Source organism: Mustela nigripes, chromosome 9 (assembly GCF_022355385.1).
Source record: "Mustela nigripes isolate SB6536 chromosome 9, MUSNIG.SB6536, whole genome shotgun sequence".
In the NCBI taxonomy this organism is placed as follows: domain Eukaryota; kingdom Metazoa; phylum Chordata; class Mammalia; order Carnivora; family Mustelidae; genus Mustela; species Mustela nigripes.
This window is the reverse complement of record NC_081565.1, coordinates 61483726-61505852: the sequence shown is the minus strand read 5'-3', so window position 1 is coordinate 61505852 and position 22127 is coordinate 61483726. Positions and strand designations below refer to the sequence as shown.

The window sequence follows — 22127 nt, the reverse complement described above, 5'->3', positions numbered from 1 at the left end:
ATGTGGGTAGCATAGTCAGCTGGGCATCCAACTCTTGGTTTCAGCTCAGGTCTCATCTCAGGGTTGTAAGAGCAAACCCGCCATTGGGCTTCATGCTCAGCATAGTGTCTGCTTGGGTTTCTCTCTCCCTCTCATTCTGTCTCTCCCCTCCACATGTATGCTCTCTCTCTCTCTCTCTCTCTCTCTCTCTCGCTTTCTCTCTAAAATAAAGAAGGGCATGTAATGTAATGAATTATATAAGACTGATAAATTACTGACCTCTACCTCTGAAACTAGTAATATACTATATGTTAATTAATTGAATTTAAATAAAAAAATTAAAATAATAGGGTGGCTGGGTCAGTCAATGTCAGTCAGTTAAGTGTCTGCCTTCAGTTCAGGTCATTGATCCCAGGGTCCTGGCATCCAGCCCTGCATCAGGCTTCCCGCTCAGTAGGGAGCTTGCTTCTTCCTCTCCCTCTGCCTGCCACTCTCCCTGCTTATGTGCTCATTCTCTCTTTCTCTCTCTCTGTCAAATAAATAAAAGCTTTAAAAAATAAAAATAAATAAAGAATAAAAATAAAACAAAATCTTCAAAAATATATATAGGTAACTACAAGTATTACACCTAAAACCACAATTTCTCAATACCACAGCATTTTTAGCCAGTGATCAGATTACCCCAAAGGAACTATGCACTTTGAATGTTTCAGCATTCCCTTTAGTCTTTCCCAGGCCCCTCATCCATGAGGTTGCTAGGCTGGCCATACCCAACTAAGCAGTCCTGGAAGGCACTACTTTTGGAGCACACTTAATGACTAACAGTCCAGTGAGTGATGCTGATTCAATCATAAACTGTTACTTAATGTTCTCAGTAATCTCTGCAGGAAAGAAAGGGAAGTGAGTAATAGGTTTTTAAATCCCATTCAAATGCGTATTTCCTCTATTTTGCAAAATTATATCATTCTTTAACTCTGTAGAAAGCCAAGTGGCTTTGGCATTCATCCTTTCTAATCACCCCACAATATTGAGATCATACTCTAAAAACACAAGGCTTAAGGACAAACTAGATTAACTTTTATTTATAAACCAAAAGCTAAAATTTTGAGTACTGGAATATTTTTCAAGAGAACACAAGGATCGAACTAGTTGGATTTGAAACGTTTGCAAACTATTGTGGAACACTGATCATCTGGTGTCAGGAGACAGAAGAATTGAGGACTTAGGGGAGGACATAGAACAGGGAAGCATCTGGGGTGAAAGGCCTAGAGTGTAGCTGGAGGAAGAGAAGGGAAGTGGTGATTTGCAGAGCAATTAAAATCGAGGAGATGAACTAAGTAACGGTAATAAGTATAAACTGCTCCATTAACCAAGCATGTCCTAGTTATCAGGCAGAGTGCACAAAGGAAGCACTGGGAAATGGTAGCCCTTGTGGTGGTTGCCACCAAGCATTTTTCATCATCTTATTTAATCGTCCCAATACTCCCATGAAGTAGGTACCATTGCTCCTATTTTGCATGCCAAGAAACTGAGGTCTGAGTATTACATGCCCAATGGCCCATAGTGGCAGATTTTACATTTCATACCACTTGGCCTCTCAAGGAGGCTCATGATTCCTGGGTAAGCTGTGCTACTCCTTAGAGTATGCTGTGCTTCCCAAAGGAGTCAGAGTTATGGTTTTCCTTCATAGAAGTGATAGAATGAGGAGGTTTAACTAACGTAAAAGAACACCTGTCCCTGTAAGACTGGGGCACCCAGCTCCTCATTGCTTAGTTTTAATAAAAACTCGGCTCTGCTTGCTTCTAGGGAGGGAGGCAGACGCCAGCCTTCCACTTTCCTGGCTTTGGAAAAATAGTTGTAGTTCACACAATGTTTTTATTTTGGGAGCAGAAAAATGAATATGCTTCAGCAAACCACCCACACCCCTAATTATTTAGCCTCTATGTGCCTCTGTATTCTCATCTTTAAAATAGGGATAATAAATTGCACCCATATGCACTCAGAGTATTTTGCTCACTCTTCTGTTAATACAATCCTATACATGTACTGTACATTGAAAATGGTTATAGAGCTCACATTTATTTTGTGTGCCTGTCTTGTCTCAGAGTGTAAACTTTGAGAGTAGGATCTGGGTCTCAGAATACATAGAACTACTAGTACTCTGCATGGAGTAGCTCTGCAATAAATGCTGAATAAATTTGTTCAAAATTGAGTTCCCATCTCCAGCCTAGGCAGTCAACACTGTCATCCTTTCTTCCATGGAAAGGGGCCTCAACAAATGGCCATGTGTTTTTCCCACAACTTCTGTTCATCTTGTTTTGTTGTAGAGCCAAAGTATTCAGACCAAGAATGAAAGAGACTGGAACTATGAGCTGGCAATCTAAGAGAAAGGAAATATGCTAAAGACTTCATCATAAATGCTGGATGCAGGGGCGCCTGGGTGGCTCAGTGGGTTGAAGCCTCTGCCTTCGGCTCAGGTCATGGTCCCAGGGTCCTGGGATCGAGCCCCGCATTGGGCTCTCTGCTCAGCAAGGAGCCTGCTTCCCTTCTTCTCTGTCTGCCTCTCTGCCTACTTGTGATCTCTCTCTCTGTCGAATGAATAGGTAAAATCTTAAAAAAAAAAAAAAATGCTGGATGCAGCAACTCAAAAAGTGCAAAATATATGTTCTAAAGGCCACATAAACCTTATTACTGCGGTTCTATTAAAGTAAGGGGAATTTAAAAAAAAAAAAAAAGAAGAAGAAGAAAAATAAAGTAGGAGCTATTAGTGCCACCTGTTGGTGAAAAAGTATCATGAAAAATAACGGCTTGGCTCCAAAACCCATATTGAAAGTCTATCAGAAAACTGCATGGGGAGTAGCAGCAAGGATAGTGGTTTTCTGACATCTTTTAAATTGGAAGTCATTGGTGGCTTGGACCTGCAGAGCTGGCAACAGAAAGGAGGACAGCAGTGGGTGGGGAACCTCAGACCCACAGATCACCGGCTCAAACTGTCTTAGAAAAGTGAGCCAACTGAGCATAGGCATAAACTGTCTTAGAAAAACAAAGTCCTGGGGCGCCTGGTTGGCTCAGTGGGTTAAGCCTCTGCTTTCAGCTCAGGTCATGATCCCAGGGTTCTTCTGGGAGCCCTGCATCGGGCTCTCAGCTCAGCAGGGAGCCTGCTTTCCTTCCTCTCTCTCTGCCTGCCTCTCTGCCTACTTGTGATCTCTGTCTGTCAAGTATATAAAAAAAAAAAAAAGAAAGAAAGAAAAACAAGGTCCTTCAGTCATTGCATTTATTCAGGCTGATGAAAGAACTGCTACATATTATACTGCTTAATACAGAATGAGTGAAATCTAGCAGATGACTTCCTGCAAAACCCAGACTCACTCTATAGACTAGAAGTCCCACAAGGAGAAAATAAGATGGAGTTGATTGAATTCCACAGTTTTTTAATGATTTAACATGGACTCTATTAGTATCAGTGCAGCATCCTCAAGACAATTTCAGGCAGCTACTCAATGTGAATTTATCATAAAGGGGAAGGGGGTGGGGAATCTGAAGATGACACGATAGGGCCAGGGTGATAGTTCAGCTCTTTTGCCAAGACTACACAAGAGCTTAAGGACACAATAAATGTCAAAGATTTTTATCAGTTTACCTTTACCTTTACTAAAAACCCTGGGCAAAAGGTTGGAATTTAGAAATACTACAGCTTAGTTATATCTGGAAGGGTTACATTTTTAGATATTGGAACAAATTTTTATTGGACCCTTAAACAAGATCAATCCCAAGGGAAAGTTAGAGACTTCTGCTAGATGTTAGAAACATGACAGCAAATGATTTGTCTATATATGATGAAGAAACATAGCGTGCTCTTATAGACTATGTGAAACATGCATGGCCAGTGGTCACAGGTGGAAAGCTGAGCACTTCCTAAGCATAGAACTAATGATGGATTAAGATTATGAATGAACTGCATCCTGTAAAGAAGGAATTTTGGTCAGTTACTGTGTATATTTATCACTGATTACAGAAGTAATCTTTGACAAGTCATGAAAAAAACTCCTCAATCTGCTTAAAGAATATGGTGGCTGACATTACAGACACCACAGAAATTCCTCAGGATTTCATTGCTTTGGAATATTTAGAGACATTATTAAAGCTGCTATTTTTAAAGATTTTATTTATTTGTTTGTCAGACAGAAATTACAAGTAGGCAGAGAGAGAAATAGGAGGATGCAGGCCCCCTGCTGAGCAGAGAGCCCGATGCGGGGCTCAATCCCAGGGCCCTGAGATCATGACCTGAGCTGAAGGCAGAGGCTTAACCCACTGAGCCACCCAGGCACCCCTAAACTGCTATTTTTATTTTTTTATTGTATTTTTTAAAAGATGTATTTATTTATTTGATAGGCAGAGATCACAAGTAGGCTGAAAGGCAGGCAGAAGAGAGAGGAGGAAGCAGGCTCCTCGCTGAGCAGAGAGCCCGATGTGGGGCTCGATCCCAGAACCCTGGGATCATGACCTGAGCCGAAAGCAGAGGCTTTAACCCACTGAGCCACCCAGGCGCCCCTAAACTGCTATTTTTAAAAGAAATGTTTCATGGTTTTTATATTTATACATAGAACACATTTTATAAGACTACAGAATATGATAATTCACGATTTAAGGTAACCCCAGTAGTCACCAAAAGTCTTACTGAATTATACTGCAACTGTACTAAGAAAACAGTATTTATGTTCTCTAGGAGGATACTGTATTTATACTAATCAAAAGCAGCTAAAAATGTGCCCTCAAGAAAATGATCTGTTATGGATTCTACCATTTTAAAATTCGGTGTCAGTAATTTAAGATTCATATTTTTTTTTCAATTATTGAGTACCTAGATTTACCAGATCTGTTCCTATCTTAATTTTCTCTAGATATTCTTACAGAAATGATTTTCTGTTTTTATCCCCATTATTATTTTTTGCACACTGATGGCCACAGTGTGTGTGGCCTTAAAAGAGAAGTTTGTGTGTGACTTAAGAGAAGTTCTCTTCTATGCTGTTTATAGGTCAGTAGGCCTATTTATTTATTTATTTATTTAAGATTTAGTTATTGGAACTCTTGGGTAGCTTAGTCAGGTAAGCATCTGCCTTCAGCTCAGGTCATGGTCCAGAAACCTGGGATTGAGTTATACATTGGGCTTCCTGCTCAGAAGGGAGCCTGCTTCTCCCTCTGCCTGCAGCTCTCTCTGCTTGTGCTCTCTGTCTCAAGTAAATAGATGAAATCTTTTTAAAAAGAAAAAAAAAAGATTTATTTGAAAGAAAGAGAGAAAGTAGGAGGGGGCAGGGGAGAGAATCTCAAGCAGACTTCTCAGTGAGCACAGAGCCTGACATGGGGCTCAATCTCATGACCCTGTGATCATGAGCTAAGCTGGAACCAAAAGCTGGAGGCTTAACCATCTGAGCCACCCAGGTGCCTTGGACCTATTTTATTTTTAATAATATTTAAATTTCCTGATAAGTTTCTTTTGGTATTTTTTTAACTATTACATTTAAAAAGACATTCTTCATGAGAAATCATTCTTTTATGAATGATAAATTATACATTTAAATATGAAGTGAATTGTTTCCCTTTATCTATATCTAACAACTAGCATCTAGCTCACAGTATGCACTGTTAACATCTGGAAGCTAAAATATATTATCATTATTAAAAAAATAAGATTTCTGGGTGCCTGGGTGGCTCAGTGGGTTAAGCCGCTGCCTTTGACTCAGGTCATGATCTCAGGGTCCTGGGATCGGGTCCCGCATCGGGCTCTCTGCTCAGCAGGGAGCCTGCTTCCTCCTCTCTCTCTCTCTGCCTGCCTCTCTGCCTACTTGTGATGTCTCTCTGTCAAATAAATAAAGTAAAAAATCTTTAAAAAAGAAAATAAGATTTCTATAGATATAAACGTTTATTCAAGAATTTATATGCAGGCAACGTAACTAGAATAGCTACACTTTGAAAAAGAAGAAAGTGGGAGGAATCAGTCTATCTGATGTCAAGACTTATTATATACCTACAGGAATCAAGATTGTGTATTACTGGGGGAGGAACAGACATGTAGTTAATGGATTAGAATACAGAAACCAGAAATCAACTCACAAAAAATAAACCAAACTGATTTTTTTTTTTACAAAGATGCAAAAGCAATGCAGTGGAGAAACAGTAGCCTTTTCAACAAATAGTGCTAGAGCAGTTAGATATATGTAGGTCAACCTAAGACTTTTTCTTTTTTTTTTAAGATTATTTATTTATTTATTTGACAGAGAGAGAGAGATCACAAGTAGACAGAGAGGCGGCAGAGAGAGAGAGAGGAGGAAGCAGGCTTCCTGCAGAGCAGAAAGCCTGATGTGGGGCTCGATCCCAGGACCCTGGGATCATGACCTGAGCCGAAGGCAGAGGCTTTAACCCACTGAGCCACCCAGGCACCCCTCAACGTAAGACTTTTACCATTATACAAAAATCATCTCAATTGGATCATGGATTTACGTGTAAAATATAAAGCTATAAAACTTTTAGAAATAAATAAAAAAATCTTTGGGATCTAGGACTAAACAAGAGTTCTCAGACTTGAAACCAAAAGCACAATTCACAAAAGGAAAATTGATAAATTACACTTCACCGTAATTACTTTTGCTCTGCAAAAGACCCTGTTAAAATGGCAAAAAGACAAGCTACAAAGTGGGAGAAAATATCTGCAAACTATTTATCAAATAAACAGTAAGGATATCAAAGACAGCCCAAGTATAAAATGGTGCTGTGATGATCAAACACGGAAATGTGCTTAGAAATCCTAAAGAAGGGTTACCTAGATGGCTCAGTTGGTTAAGCATCTGCCTTTGGCTCGTCATGATCCTACCAGAGCTACATCTGGTTCCTTGTTCAGCGGGGAGCCTGCCTCTCCCTCTCCCTTTGCTTGTGTATTCCCCACGCCCCTTTGTCTGACAAATATCTCAAAAAAAAAAAAAATACTAAGAAAGGTTTCCATTAGGATGCTGGAGATTCACTGGGTATTCATTGTTGCTGTTTTTATGTGTATGTGGGAATGCAAAGTCTTTTAGTCCTCTTACTAATTAGGGGAATTTCCCATTTTGTGTGAGCCTAGGAAAAAGGCAGAGTCCTAAAGCTACCTGTAGAAGCAGGAAGGGACCAGACATTCCCAATCATTAACAAAGTGCTGGACACAAGACCCACTCCCAACCATAGGATACTCCAGTAGCCTGGGACTTCATCAATCTGGAAAGAGTGACCCAAGGAATGGGACAGTCACAGATTTTCCAGTGGTAGTGGTGACTCTTCCCCTGGAATAACCTTGATCTCTGCTGCCAGTCTCCCTTGGGTCTTGCCACCTAATTCATAGGTGGATTTAAGTTTAAATTATATTATGTTACTATATATTATATTATATTATATTATTATAAAATCATGCATTCATGTGATTTAAAAATATGTATCAGTAAAACAAACAACCCCCTCCTATTTTACCAGTCTCACTCTCCAGAAGGAAACCCAATTAATGATTTCTTGTGATGTATGTTTTGATGTTGAGCATTTTGATGTCAAACTCCTCTCATCCAAAAACTTTTTTATTTTAAAAATACCACGATCAAGTGCTCAGGAAGTGACTAAGTGATCCCAGTGAAACATTAGCTAAGGAACTGACTTGGTGAAACTGATCCCAGTTTCAATCCATGGCAACATCATCACACACTCCCAAGAAAATAAGGTTAAAAAAAAAAAATGGCACTGATTCCTATCTTGTGAATGGAATAAACAGGGTTAACTGACACTTTTCCAATACATGTACTTTGGAAGCAATAGGATTTAACAGTCTAATGCTGTTGCTTACCTCAAGAACCCCCAAACTGCCTGGATCTCCTTTCCAATGAGGATTTAATAAAAACCTCTCAAAAGATCATTCTGGAATGGTTTTACCAATTTGTATCTAATTTGACATAAACTGAATTCTATACTTAACCTTCAAATTATGGTCAAGAAACATCTGAATAGATCCAGCTGCTCTAACCATTCTGATATCTGAAGAGTACCTTAAAGCAGAGGTTCTCAAACTTAAGTTCCTAAACAAAGCATCAGCCTCGCCTGAACCTGGTAGAAATTCAAGTTCTCAAGTACTGAATCAGAATATCCTGTCGGGGGACACTGGGTGGCTCAGTTGGTTCAGCAGCTGCCTATGGCCCAGGTCATGATCCTAGGGTCCTGGGATCAAGTCCAGCATCGGGCTCCTCACTCATCGGAGAGCCTGTTTCTCCCTAAGCCTGCTTTACCTGCCACTCTGCCTGGTTGTGCTCTGACAAATAAATAAAATCTTTAGGAAAAAAAAATCTTGTGGGTGTGACCAAGTGTGAGAACCATTGCTCCAAACCCTACAAATGGCAAAAATCAAAATATACTTTTGAGAGTTAAGGAAATTGGGGAAGGGGAGATCTTCTCCTTACTGTGTTCTATGTCCTCAAAGATGGTGCTCTTTCTTTCTTTTTTTTTTTTTTTTTTTTGCTAAGATTTTTAATTTATTTGACACAGAGAGAGACAGTGAGAGAGGGAATACAAACAAGGGCAGTGGGAGACAGAGAAGCAGGCTTCCCGCTGAGATGGAAGCCTGATGTAGGGCTTGATCCCAGGATCCCAGGATCATGACCTGAGCTGAAGGCAGATGCTTACGGACTGAGACACCCACGCACCCCAAGATGCCTCTCTTCATCCTTTACCATTCTCTTCTTCCTGGAATTCTGGGAAATCAGTCTCTAACCAGAGGAGGGTCTCTGCTATCTAGCCTCCCAGAGTTCTCTGAGAGGGAGGTTGTGGAGCTGCACCAGCCTCCGTGGAAAGTATGATCAGAGATTATCTATGGTATGAGCCCTGTTAAGAGCTATCAGTGACATCAGTCATGAGCTCAAGGATGGGGTTGTGGGAGGTAGCAACTATATCAGGTGTTTGATTCTCCTTGCTCTATCTCCTGATAGGCACATGATGGTTGTGATTTAGTCTTCAAAGGGCACTTTCTAAGTTCAGACCACTGGAAGATATTCTAACTAACTAATCTAAGTTTACCTCTTTGGTGTTTGTTCAGGGCAACACACTCTCCAAAACAATGACACACATTAGAATCACCTGGGTCGGGTATTAAAAAACCATGACTCCTGAATACCCCCCGCCCCCTGCCCCAGGAGCTTCTGATACAAGTTTGAGGAGTAGGGAGAGCATCAGAATTCTTCACAGGCTCTCCAACTAATTCTAATAAGCAGCCAGGACTGTGAATGCCTCCAACCCCAGTGTTTTTCACAGTATGGTGGCCAACCAGCATATTATCATCATCCAGAAATTTGCTAGAAATGTAATTTCTTAGGCCCCAATCCAGCCTTACTGAATCAGCAACTCTGACAGAGAAGTTTAGCAATTTAACAAGCCCCATAGGTGATTCTCCCACACAATAAAGTTTGAGATCCATAGATTATTCTGTTTAAACCTCTGTTTAAGAACCTTTCAGGTGGAGATTCTGGGAAACTAACTGACAGCTCTATATTCATGATCATAGTTTGCTGTTTTTAAAGATGAAAACAACTTCCTTACTCTTATTATAAACCAAGGGAGCTAATAATAATCCTGGTTTGTCTTTCACTTTAGATACCAGTGAAAGGTGTTAATTACTGTTTCTGTCTGCCTTAAACATTACATTGTAACTCTAACCCAGCAATTTCTGGAGTGTATCTGTGTGCTGCTGAATGATTTTAAGTGTGTCACAGTGTTTTGGGGGAAAAAGCCAAAGCAAGCCATGCTGGGCACAGTAGAACATGGAAAGACAATAAAACTTGATTTGGTTACTTTCTTCACCAAACTGGAAATGCTCTCCATGTTTGTGGGTGGAGCAATAAATACAAGAAATGGGGACAAGCTTCTTAACATTTTTGTTTCAAGTCTTAAACACCTTGGGAATCTAACAGTCCCAGGAAATGGAGCAAGTAAAAGTTTAGCCATATGAGTTAAAGATTTCATGCCACAGTTGATCATAATAAAATCCTTTATCAACCATAATCATCAGCCATTCCTCAATTAAGCTTTAGTCAGATCAATAACAGCATGTTATTGCTGGGAGAAGAAACCTACATTATGTCTAAGGAGGAAGCCCTTTGGAGGTCTCACATTTTCTGGGTGTTAACCCAGAATTCCCTTTCAGGGAAAAAAAAAAAAATCCACTGAAGGGAAAGGTCCTATGGCAGTATATACCTAGGCAGGCACTATTATGGAAAGACCAAAACCCGTCTGTGAGCGTAATGTAGAACTCTACTGGATCAGATCGGAAGGGCCCAGCAGCAGAGATGAGGCAGAGCAGTCAGGAACACATGCAGGACACTCAGGTTCATGCCTGAAAACTGTTCTCCTACACAATCATCTTAGAACCAGAGAGCTGTGTTACGAGTCCACTTGGTGTTAAATTTCATTCTGTTCTTCGGAGCTTGTTACCTATGCCCTTGTTGCAAGACTTTCTCACTTTATGTTTGAGTACTATGTTGCCGCTAAGACTGAGGTAGTATATGGTTTGGAAGGAAACCCAGGGCAGGTGTCAAAGCCAGCTTTATCACACCATCAGCTGACAGAGAAATGCTCTGAGATCAGAAGACCCAGGGTAGAAATGAATCTGTAAGCAACTTACATTGTGTTTAATTATTTCATAGTATGCATGCTCCCCACAATAAAATTAACTTCTTTTTAGATTATATACTAACATTTATCATGGTTAAAGAAGTTTTTAGTAATCTAGAAAAGCGTAAGGACAGGGAAAGGGAAAACCAAGATAAAAAAAATTAAAAAGCATAAGGACAAAAAGCACTGAAGTTCTACCACCTTAAGAAAACTATCTGTCCTTCTTTTCATATACCTCTTCCCACCTACACCTATGCATTAATATATAAATCAGTATGGCCATGCCTCAAAAAAAACCATCTGAGTATATACCCAAAAGAATTAAAACCAGGGACTCAGGTATTTGTATACCAATTTTCATGGTAACATTATTCACAACAGCTAAAAAGTGGAAAGAACCCGGGCACCTGGGTGGCTCAGTGGGTTAGGCCGCTGCCTTTGGCTCAGGTCATGATCTCAGGGTCCTGGGATCGAGTCCCACATGGGGCTCTCTGCTCAGCGGGGAGCCTGCTTCCTCCTCTCTCTCTCTCTCTGCCTGCCTCTATGCCTGCTTGTGATCTCTCTCTGTCAAATAAATAAATAAAAATCTTTAAAAAAAAAAAAAAAAGAAAGAAAGAAAAGAAAAGGTGGAAAGAACCCAATGTCCATCAATGGGCAGAGATAGGCAAAATGTGGGGCCACACATACAGGGAAATATTATTCAGCCTTAAAAAGGAAATGCTGACATATGCTACAACATGGATAAAGATATTATGAAATAAACCAGATACAAAAAAACAAATATTATATAGTTCCACCTACATGACATACCTAGTAGTCAACTTAATAAAATCATGGGTGCCAGAGGTTGAGGTAAGACAGAAATGAGGAGTTGTTGTTTAACTGATACAGAGCTTTGATTTGGGAAGATAAAGTTCTAGAGATGGATGGTGCTGATGGTTGCAAAACAATGTGAATTCATGCTATTGAACTGTACTCTTAAAAATGGTTAAAATGGGGCACCTGGGTGGCTCAGTGGGTTGAGCCTCTGCCTTCGGCTCTGGTCAGGATCTCAGGGTCCTGGGATCGAGTCCCGTGTCAGGCTCTCTGCTCAGCAGGGAGCCTGCTTCCTCCTCTCTCTCTGCCTGCCTCTCTGCCTACTTGTGATCTCTGTCAAATAAATAAATAAATAAATAAATAAATAAATTCTTTTACAAAATGGTCAAAATGCTAAATTTTCATGTCATGTGCATTTTATCACAATAAAAAATTTTAGAGTTGCAAAATATTCTAATCCTATGGCAATATCTAATCCTATGGCAAAAATTTTAATTCTTAAAAATTTTGCCATAATAAATATAAATATGATATATCATATTTATATCATAAAAATCATCAAATCAAAAAGGAAAAGAAAGTTTAGATGGAAAACTTTTCAGTGACTAGCCTCTAGAACCCTACAGATATACTGACCAACTCCAATTAGGTATAAATGAAAACACCAAGAAATAGTCTCCTGATGATAATTACGACTGCACCCCATATTTTAGACATATAGTTTCAGTGGCTGAAACAATATAGTAAATTCTCCCTCAATACAGATTATCCATGAAAACTTATATTTCTTCTTACAATAAATATGAAGGCTATATCAATACCTTGGATTGGAGTGGTCAATAGCCAGCAGTAAATAATTGATGAATTAACCAATAAATAGTTAGCCCTGTGGGTAGACTAAGTATAATACTTAGAATATAATGAGACCTAATTCATTTGTGGAGAGAAGACCAGCACAAACAAACCAAGAGGGTTCTAACCAGATAAAAATAAAATCCTTACATAGAGAATATATGGTGTATCCCTTCCTCTTTCCCCCAAACTTTAATCTCTGGAAGCATGATTTTCCCAAAAGAAGAGTAGGGCATTTCCTCATCTGTCATAAGAGCCTCTGCTAAGAACCAGAAATATCCCTCAATAAGCCTCAACTTTGGGCATGGCTCATTTCCTTTCAAATCAGCTCTTAGAAATGAGGGTTACATCTGGGATCTGTGAAGGTGGAGAAGGCATCACTGGGCATCACTGACAGAAAGGACATCCTAATAGCAATCTCCTTCCCTCCTACAAAACTGAGACAGGGTACTGAATCTCACTGCCAATCATATGAGTGAGGAGAGCAGGACAGAGATATAATAAGAAAAACAACAAGAGAAACTTCTACAACAGTGGTTCTTATCCTTGCCTTCAAACTGGTATCACCTGGGAAGCTTTATAGAAACACTCATGCCTGTGTCCCTTACCTTACCCCTGTCTTTCCCTGTTAAGATTACAGATCCATCTGGGACTGAGATCTGGACACCAGAATCTTTTTATAAACTCACCACATGACTCCCAATTTCCAGTCAGGGTTGGGAACCATTGCTTTAAGGGAAGGCAAGCTTCCTTGTCCTTAGGTCCCATCTTTCAGGACCCCAGCCGGGCCCTCAATGAGCTGCAAAAGCTAAGGACTTAAGAGTTAAAATAATCCTAAACAATTACTCTCCCATAGGACACAGAAGATGTAATCATAGTCCATCACTAGAGGGCGAAGTTTCTTCATTTTCAACATTTAATTAAAGTATTATTGGCCACAGATGAATAATTCACTCAGGTTTTTCTTTCTTTGAAAAGGGAGAGGGGCTGACTGATGATGTTTTAATGAAGGTATGAAGCCTGACTTTCATGCATGTCATTCCTTCCTATTTATAAAATCAGGATTTGAGAAGCTATTACTAAAAAGAGCTCTGTGTCCTTTCATTTGCCATATGCCCTCTTCCTAAAGGGTTTGTATTTTATACGATGTATGTTTTTACAAAGTGCATGACTTTGCTGTAGAGCTTATGTTACCAAATAGGAGGTAGGGCTTGATTTTAGCTAAGATCTAATTACTTTCTATTTCAGAGAGTGAGACAATAAATGTTTCAGTTTTAAAATCATTTGATTTTGGGGGTGTCTGGGTGGTATAGTTAGTTACGCCTCCAGCTCTTGGTTTGGGCTCATGTCATGATTTCAGGATTGTGAGATCAAGCCCCCTGTCAGACTTCTCCCTCGGCGGGAAGTCTGCTTGAAGATTCTCCCTCTGCTATTACCCAGTACAAATAAATAAATCTTTTTTAAAAAGCATTCATTTTTGTATCTTTTTAAAATTATTTTTATTAACATATAATGTATTTTTTGCTCCTTGATTTTTGTATCTTTTTTTTTTTTTTTTTTTTTTGGTCAGAGAGAGAGTGAGTGAGAGAGAGCACAGGCAGACAGAGTGGAAGGCAGAGTCAGAGGGAGAAGCAGGCCCCCCACGGAGCAAGGAGCCGATGTGGGACTCGATCCCAGGACGCTGGGATCATGACCTGAGCTGAAGGCAACCGCTTAACCAACTGAGCCACCCAGGCGTCCCTGATTTTTGTATCTTGAAGTCTGCATTTCTAAAGCTCTTGAGTGATGTAAATGATGAGTTTGCTGGTAGAGAATTATTATACTCGAGTAGCGGAAGGTGGCGAATCCAGCCACAGAAACACAACTCTTCTGAAGATACTTGAAATGTGAATTCATGCTGATAAAAGTGTCTACCCATCTCTCTCTCTCTCTCTTTTCCCTTCAAGACAGATCACAAACCAATGGGATTGCAAATTGGATGTATATCAGAATCATTTTTTTGCTTCTTAAAAATAAGATGTCTTAGTCCTCTAACTCCTGGAGATTATGATCAGGAGGGCTACAGTGGGACACAGACATTTGTATTTTATTAAGTACCCCAAAACTGGTGCTAGAGCCCTCTGCTTTAAAAACAAAAAAACAAAAAAAACCCCTCACTGTTCTTCAGAGTTTTTACTTTACAGATAAAGAAAGAGGCCAGGATGGGGGCAGGGAACTTTCAAAGTTATTAGTGATAGCACAAACCAGGATCTAGGTTCTCCTGACCCAACTGGATTGAGACACTGCTGCTTCCTAGGAGTTAACATGTGTACTTGATTCTAATTCTAATGTTATGTCATTGATGGATATAGTAACTAGTTTTCAAAGATGGCCCACAATGAAACACAACTCTGGACATTCACACCTATGTGTTGTCCTCTCCTGCATTCAAACTGGGCTAGCCCTGTCACTTGCTTTAATAGAAAGAATTCTCTGGAAGTCATGCTGTGAAACTCCAAAGGCTGAGCCTTAAGGGGTTTTGCAGCTTCCACATTCTTCCATCATGGAACACTCCACTTTGAACCTAGACATCATTCCAGGATGAACGAGCCTCAAGCAACCATATGGAGATGTCTACATGAACAAGAGCCAAGGCCCAGGGCAACATCCTCCACTGAGCTCTCAGCCAACAGCCCATCATTAACTTGCCATCTATGTGAATGTGGCTACTAGCTGACCTTCTGGCCATCCACCCAAGTGGAGTTAACTGTCTACTCAACTCTCAGAATGATACGAAATTGTTGTTTCAAGTCTCAAAGTTTTGAGAGGGAGGGGTACTATACCAAAAGAGATAGCTGAAAAAAACAGAAGAAATCTCTTACCTGTTAGGCTGGAAGGAGAATCGGTCATAGCCCGTGAGTTCACATAAGTCTTTCTCAAGCTCTTGGAAAAGTTGCTGATACCCTTGAGCTTGGTCCAGAGGCACAAATGGGTGAATGTTTGCAAATTCTTTCCATGTGATAGGCTAAAGAGCAACAGGGGAGAAAACACATGCACATGTACAACTGTAATAGTAAGAACAATACTAACTTTAATAATGATGACAATAATAAGTATAGCAATACCTAGCACAAAGAGTGTTTATTATGTATCAGGCATTGTTTTAAGCACTTTAAACACATTAATTCATTAAATCTCACCACAGTCTTACCAGGTAAGTACTCTTACTGCCTTCATTTTGTAAGTGGGTCAGAAGGGCATAGAAAGGGAAGTTACACAAAAATATAAACTTTTTTTTTTATCTTTTCAGGAACAAAAAGTCCCTGAAATAGATTTATATCCATGAAACCCAATGAGTTGTTTCCGGTATGGTTTAACAGCACATATATTTATCCTCTCTTCACTGAGCAGAACAAGACACAAACAAAAGCAAATGGGGAAAATGCTTCCAATCACAATATAAAATGATTTTGTTGTCTGATCTGTTTGTCATACTAGAATAATCCTATGGAAAAAAGGAAGAAGACAGTTCTGCTAAAATGGATCCTAGCCTAGGAGAGATATTTATCAACCACAAGAGCAAGTTACACAAATCTTCTGTTGATACAAGAAATAAATCAAAACCTCTATCCTTCTGGCACTGTGAATGGATTCCTAGAAAGAAGGCTTAACGTTCTGAATTCTACTGAGCTTAACAACTACAAGTTGATAAAAGCATTGCAGGTTTAAAAGGGGGAATAGGAGGTGCAAGTGGCTGGCTTAGTCAGTAGACATTTGACTTAGGTCTCAGGGCTGTGAGTTCAAGCCCCACATTCAGTGTGGATATTACTTAAAAATAAAATCTACAAATAAATAAATAGGGGGTAGGAAGACATGAATATTATATATTTAATCATTTTAACTTAAATTCAATTGATTAACATACAGTATTAATTTCAGATAATTTTACTCAAATTTAAATGATCAAGTTGCAATAAAAATTGGGGTTTCTCCTAAAATTGTTGAATAGCAAGGTAAAGATGGGGTGCCTGGGTAGCTCAGTTGGTTAAGCGTCTGCTTTTGGTTCAGGTCATGATCCCAGGGTCCTGGGATTGAGCCCCACATCAGGCTCCCTGCTCAGTGGGGAGCCTGCTTCCCCCCTTCCCTCTGCCCCTCCCAGCCCACTCCCACTCGAGCTCTTTTTCTATTTCACTCAAACAAATAAATAAAATCTTAAAAAAAAAAAAAAAAAAAAAGAACAGCAAGGTAAAGAATTATTCAGGTAGTTATTAAATCACAATCCCAGTAGCTTTCTCCAGTTATCTAACTATGTACAAGGTAGAACACTGCTTCTACTAAGTTCCCTCTTAAGAGAAGTATCCTACTTACTGCGAGTTCAGACGAGCTGTTGAGCTTCATGGTACAGGACCCCTTTAAGAAGCATATCCAAAACGAATCACATTAGTGATTTCCTCTTGACCCTTTGAGCTCCCCATATGGCCACCCCTTCATCCCTCTTGCAGCATATCAGATATAATCCAAAGAGGTGCGACCAGGGATAAAGACAAGAATTACCAGTGGAATCATACTGTGAACAAGAGAAATGTCTTTGTTTTCCAATTTCTTCATGTATCGCACAATATTTGTTTCTGAGTGATAGCTGTGAACACAAAACACATGATTTGGAGCATTATTATGAGGTAAGAGTCTATACACATCCTCCTGAAATATAAGACACACAGATCCACCTTCAAAATACAGATCAAACTGAGCCATAGGCAACATGCCAACAAAAGCATCAGAGGAAAGGAAAGACACAGAACCCCCACGAACCTCAGGGAATGCAGTAGGACAAGAAGCTTCTGTGGGCAGGAGGGAAGGTTGGGAAGAAGAGTACATTGAGTTCCTGGGTATGCACAGTCCTCTCTTTCTGACAAGTGGGATTAGGGGTTACACTGCCAATGAAGCAGAACCACCAAGAGGTGGCTTTGCCAAAATCAGGAATAGAATCCTTATGGATATGGTTTATTAGAGAGCCAAAGTTGAGCTACAATAACCCGAGCATATCATAGTTAGATCCAGACGCTACTCCATGTGGGTGCCGGGATGGCTCTGTTGGTTAAGCCTCCCACTCTTTGTTTTGGCTCAGGTCATAATCTCATAGGTCGTGAGATCAAGCCCCATGTCGGGCTCCATGCTTAGTGGAGTTAACTTAAAGCAGTTATTTACCATGTCAGTTGAGATGCTCTCCCTCTGCCCCTCCCCCAACTTGCACACTCTCACTTGCTCTCTTTCTCTCAAATAAATAAATCTTTAAAACAAATTAAGCAGCCACTCTCCATTGTACTCCCAAGCCACAGCACACAATGCACATAACCACACAAACCTGTTGAACACTTGATGTGTGAGGAAAGAGCTAGTTCTCTTGAAAGCAGTCCCTGGAATACCTCTCCGCTCCTCGCCCATGCTTTCAGCAACCAGCTCCTATGTGGAGAGACCACAGACTATCAGTGGAAAGCATGCCTGGAACCACCTGTGGAGATCCAGGCTTCTGGTCCGCATGTACCCCAACAAAGCACTAGAGATCTACTACCACTGCCCAACCCCCTGGCATCTGGCATGGTGAGATAACAGGTTTCAGGAGTCAAGAATTGTGGCAATTCTCCAGAGCATCATTTTTAAGTTCTATTGACATTTGCCACAGAAAAGAGGAAAAATCACAATTTTTATTGCCTCTCCCCATCCCCAGTAAGACTTCTCCTGCATGTTCCTTGAGTAATGAAGCAAGTTCTAGTAAGTTATTTTAGGGAGCCATCAGAAAAGTTATGATGGGGGCACCTGGGTGGCTCAGTCAGTTAAGCAGACACTCTGATTTTGGCTCAGGTCACCATCTCAGGGTCCTGCTTCTGGCTCCGCTTTCAGTGGGGAGTCTGCTTGAGATTCTCTTTTCCTCTCTCTCTGCCTCCCACCTCCGTGCATGCTCTTGTTCACACTCTCTCAAGTAAGTAAATTTTTTTTAAAAAGTTATGAATACAACACTCACATAAGTATTCTCCCTTGTCAGTGCTTTCATCTGTGAGAACAATTCTGATAAAACACATGTGCCAAGACCATTCAGTGGGAAAGAGGATAATCCCTTCAACAAACAATGCTGAGAAAGTGGGTATCCAGATACAAAAGAATGAAGTTGGACCCTTACCTTTTACCTTATACCAAATGCCATATACAAAAACTAATGCAAAGTGAACTAAGGACCTAAATTAAAAAGCCAAAAGTATAAAACTCCTAGAAGAAAACACAGGCACAAATCTGCATGATCTTGCATTTGGATTTTGGTTTCTCAAATAGGATATCAAAAGCATGAGTAACAAAAGAAAAAGTAAATAAAGCAGACTTCAAGTAAAATTAAAAACTTTTGCATCTCAAAGGACACTATCAAGAATTAAGAGATAACCCACAGAATGGGAGAAATGTTTGCATATCATATCTGATAAGCGTTTAATATCCAGATTATATAAATGCATGTCTTGTTCCTCATTCTGCTGCAGGCTAATAGTACAGCTACCTAGAGCCCTTGGTGGGTGCTCCATAAATATTCCTTAAATGTATGGAACCTGGGGTTTAATTCAATGCAGAGTTCTAGGGAGAAAACAGCTTATTCACTCCGATTTATTAACTAAGAACAGTGTGCTATCTCTTTGATGGTTTACAACTGTGATCTGGTACTTAAGTCCTCTCTTAAACAATACCTACACAACCAGGATGGCACTGTTCAGCACTCTGGAACCTATTTCTACTTGTATAGGAAACGTTTCCTTCCACTGATGCATTCAGCAGTGTTTACTGAGTGCTTCCTGTGCACGGGTCCTGCAGAGTGTTGTGATTAACATCTCACCATGCCATCTCTCTATCATCTTCATTCCTTTCTCCTCACATGGCCCTGCTATTTCATTGCTTTAGAAACCAACTTTAGAAACCAACTTTTAGAAACCAACTCGGCCACACTGAACTGCCCCTAGTTCACATTATAATCTTTGTCCTCTAAGTGTTTATTGTTGCTCTTCCCAGTGTCCGGAACACCTCTGGCCCCAAGCACCTTGTTCTTCAATTGTGCCATCTCAGATTGGATAACTCCCACCCATCATCATTCAGAACTCAGCTTAGGACAATTTCTCCAAGTCTTGGGGAGAAGCTCCTCCTCACAGAGCATCTTCAAACATCACCTAGTATGACATATCACCTGGATTTTAATCTTGCACATGTCTGAGTCCCCATTAGACTCTAAGCTCTGTCGGGGCAGGAGTCATGTCTAATTCACCACCATCCTGAGGGCCTAGCATACTACCTGCCAGGTTTTAGGTGTTCAATAAATATGTTACATGAATGAGTATTTTCCCAAAACTGAGATAACCAAGAAATCAATGTCATGATTCTCCATATTAGGGATAGTTACAATTAAACACCATTAACAAGCCTCCCATGTAGCCCGGCTGCAAGGTACTAGCTAGGGCCCACAGCAGTGACCACCAGCTGTCAGGGATGGTCAGTGGCGTAATTTTAACAACAGGCCACCCAAAGTCACACATGGAACAAGAGGCCCAGTCATCTTTGACAACATCTCAGTTATTGTAAGAAATGCACCTTCTTAATTTACTTACTGCAGATGACTCACAGCCAAAGATCCACAACAAGTCATCCAGATCTTTTTCATTGACTGTTTCATCAAGAGAAATCCCAAGCTACAGAAATGAAAATGAAAAGGCAAACATCAGCCCTAAACACCAAGAGCAGTGGAGAAACCCCAAGAGAGGTCAAAGGGAGGAAGATGCTGGATAAAACCCTCAGTTATTCCAAAATATCTGGGTGCCACTGTATCCAATTTGGCCCGTGACTAGATGAGTCTGAGGCTTCACAAAGTTTAGAGTTTTAGGAGCCACCTCCAGGCTCTTAACAGTCTGGTGCCTGTAGGTCACCCCTATTGACATTAGATTCACTTACCCTTTTCTTTCCTTAACTTATTATATCACTTATCATGTTTTACCTTCAACAGTCATATTGTGAAGGGTATTATGAGAAAATATGTGCCTTAGAGTCCCCTACATGAAAACACAAAGTCTTCAGTAAAGTTAAGAATGAATTATCCTTTATTTAAAAGTCACAATGTTCCTAGTGGGAAATGAAGATTGTTTAAAAATATAGATTGTGCCCAACATTCCAATGCTTATTTTTTTAAGAAGAAAATTTTTAATAAGAAAAGTCAGGAAATTTTAAAATAGTTTTAAAAAATGGGTAAGTTTTACTTAACTGTGCCATCCTCAAAGAGCCGAAAATTGATTTGCCGCTGAGCGGCCCGGTCCAAGACCTCTTTCACTGAGCAGCCACACTGAATCTTCAAAGTGTCAAAGAACAAGTCATGCTGAAGTTGATGCCCTGCTCGCTTGAGACCTAGACAAGACAGGAGAGCCATGAGTCCCCAACAGAAATCTGCTCTGCAGCCCCTAACCTTTCACAGAGAAGTAAAGAGGTAAACTTTTTTTTTTTTAATTAAGATTTTATTTTTTATTTATTTTGAAGAGAACACAAGCAGAGGGAAGGGGAGGGATCAGCAGACTGCGCTGAGCGCTGAGGATCCTGAGATCATGACCTGAGCTGAAATCAAGAGTAGGATACTTAACTGACTGAGCCACTCGGGGGACCCAAGAGGTAAATTTTAACTATAGTCTGTTCCTGGCTTAGACAGTGTTTAGATAGCTGCTTTTTTTTTTTTTTTTTTAAGAAATTAAATGCTTATTACTATACTATAGAATATTATAAAAGAAATACATATTTAAAAAAAGAAAAATCACCATAATCACCATCCAGAAATACTTGCTAATTACAATTTGGTGTATATTACTCTAGAATTGGGATGTGTGTGTGTGTGTGAGAGAGAGATATCACATACAGTTCTTTACACTTTAAAACATTTATAATACATAAGGAATATTTTTTTTCTATAGATCAGTATCTTTGTGATCTTTTTAATGTTTAATCGCTTACGACTAAACATCAAGGCTGTTTCTAAGATTGTGGTATTATAAACAATGCTTCAGTGGATATCCTTTACATCCTTACATCATTACTTCCTTTAGATAAATTTCTAAAGTAGAATTTTTTATTCAAACTTAGGCACATTTTTCAAGCTTTTGATAATGTACTGCTTACATGCCCTCATAAAAGTTATACCAGCATGGGTGTCTGGGTGGCTCAGCCAGTTAAGCATCTGCCTTCAGCTCAGGTCATGATTTAGGGTTCTGGTAGGACAGAGCCCCATGTTGTCAGACTCCCTGTTTAGCAAGGAGTCTGCTTCTCCCTGTCTCTCTGTCTATATTCTTCCTCCCTCTCTAATAAATAAATAAAAATCTTTAAAAAAAGTTATACCAATATCAGCATTCTTTTTAATCTTTACCAAGTAATGGGAGAAACACTATTGTTTCAATTTACATTTCCTTAATAGTAAGGTTGAAGCTTTATGCTTATTGGCCATTTATTTGTATATTTGCTTCTTTTAAAGTTAAGTTTAGGCCCCTGGGTGACGTAGTTAAGCATCTGACTGTTTCAGCTCAGACCGTGATCTCAGGGTTGTGAGACTGAGCCCTGCATCAGGCTCTGTGCTTTAAGACTCTCCCTCTCCCTCCGCCCCTCCACCTGGTTCTCTCTCTCTCTAAAATAAAATAAATAAATCTTAAAAAAATTTTAAAAATAAAATTACACTTAATGTCCTTTGCCCATTTTTCTCTGAGTGATCATTCCTCTGATGTTTATGGAGCTGGGGAGCAAGTAAGAGATCTCCATATTAAAATTTTTAACAGCCA

At 39.9% G+C, this 22127-nt stretch overlaps 1 protein-coding gene across 1 annotated transcript in view; it reads right to left on the bottom strand.

Annotated features, from left to right (window-relative positions):
• Window positions 1–22127, bottom strand: part of GLDC (glycine decarboxylase) — a 95774-nt gene that overhangs the window by 31185 nt on the left and 42462 nt on the right. The window contains exons 10-15 of the mRNA XM_059411680.1: window positions 20579–20718; window positions 19932–20012; window positions 17660–17757; window positions 16849–16933; window positions 16663–16704; window positions 15177–15319 (exon numbers count right to left, since the gene is read on the bottom strand). Of these exons, the coding sequence (XP_059267663.1) occupies window positions 15177–15319; window positions 16663–16704; window positions 16849–16933; window positions 17660–17757; window positions 19932–20012; window positions 20579–20718 (589 nt within the window). The remainder of the gene's footprint in view (window positions 1–15176; window positions 15320–16662; window positions 16705–16848; window positions 16934–17659; window positions 17758–19931; window positions 20013–20578; window positions 20719–22127) is intronic.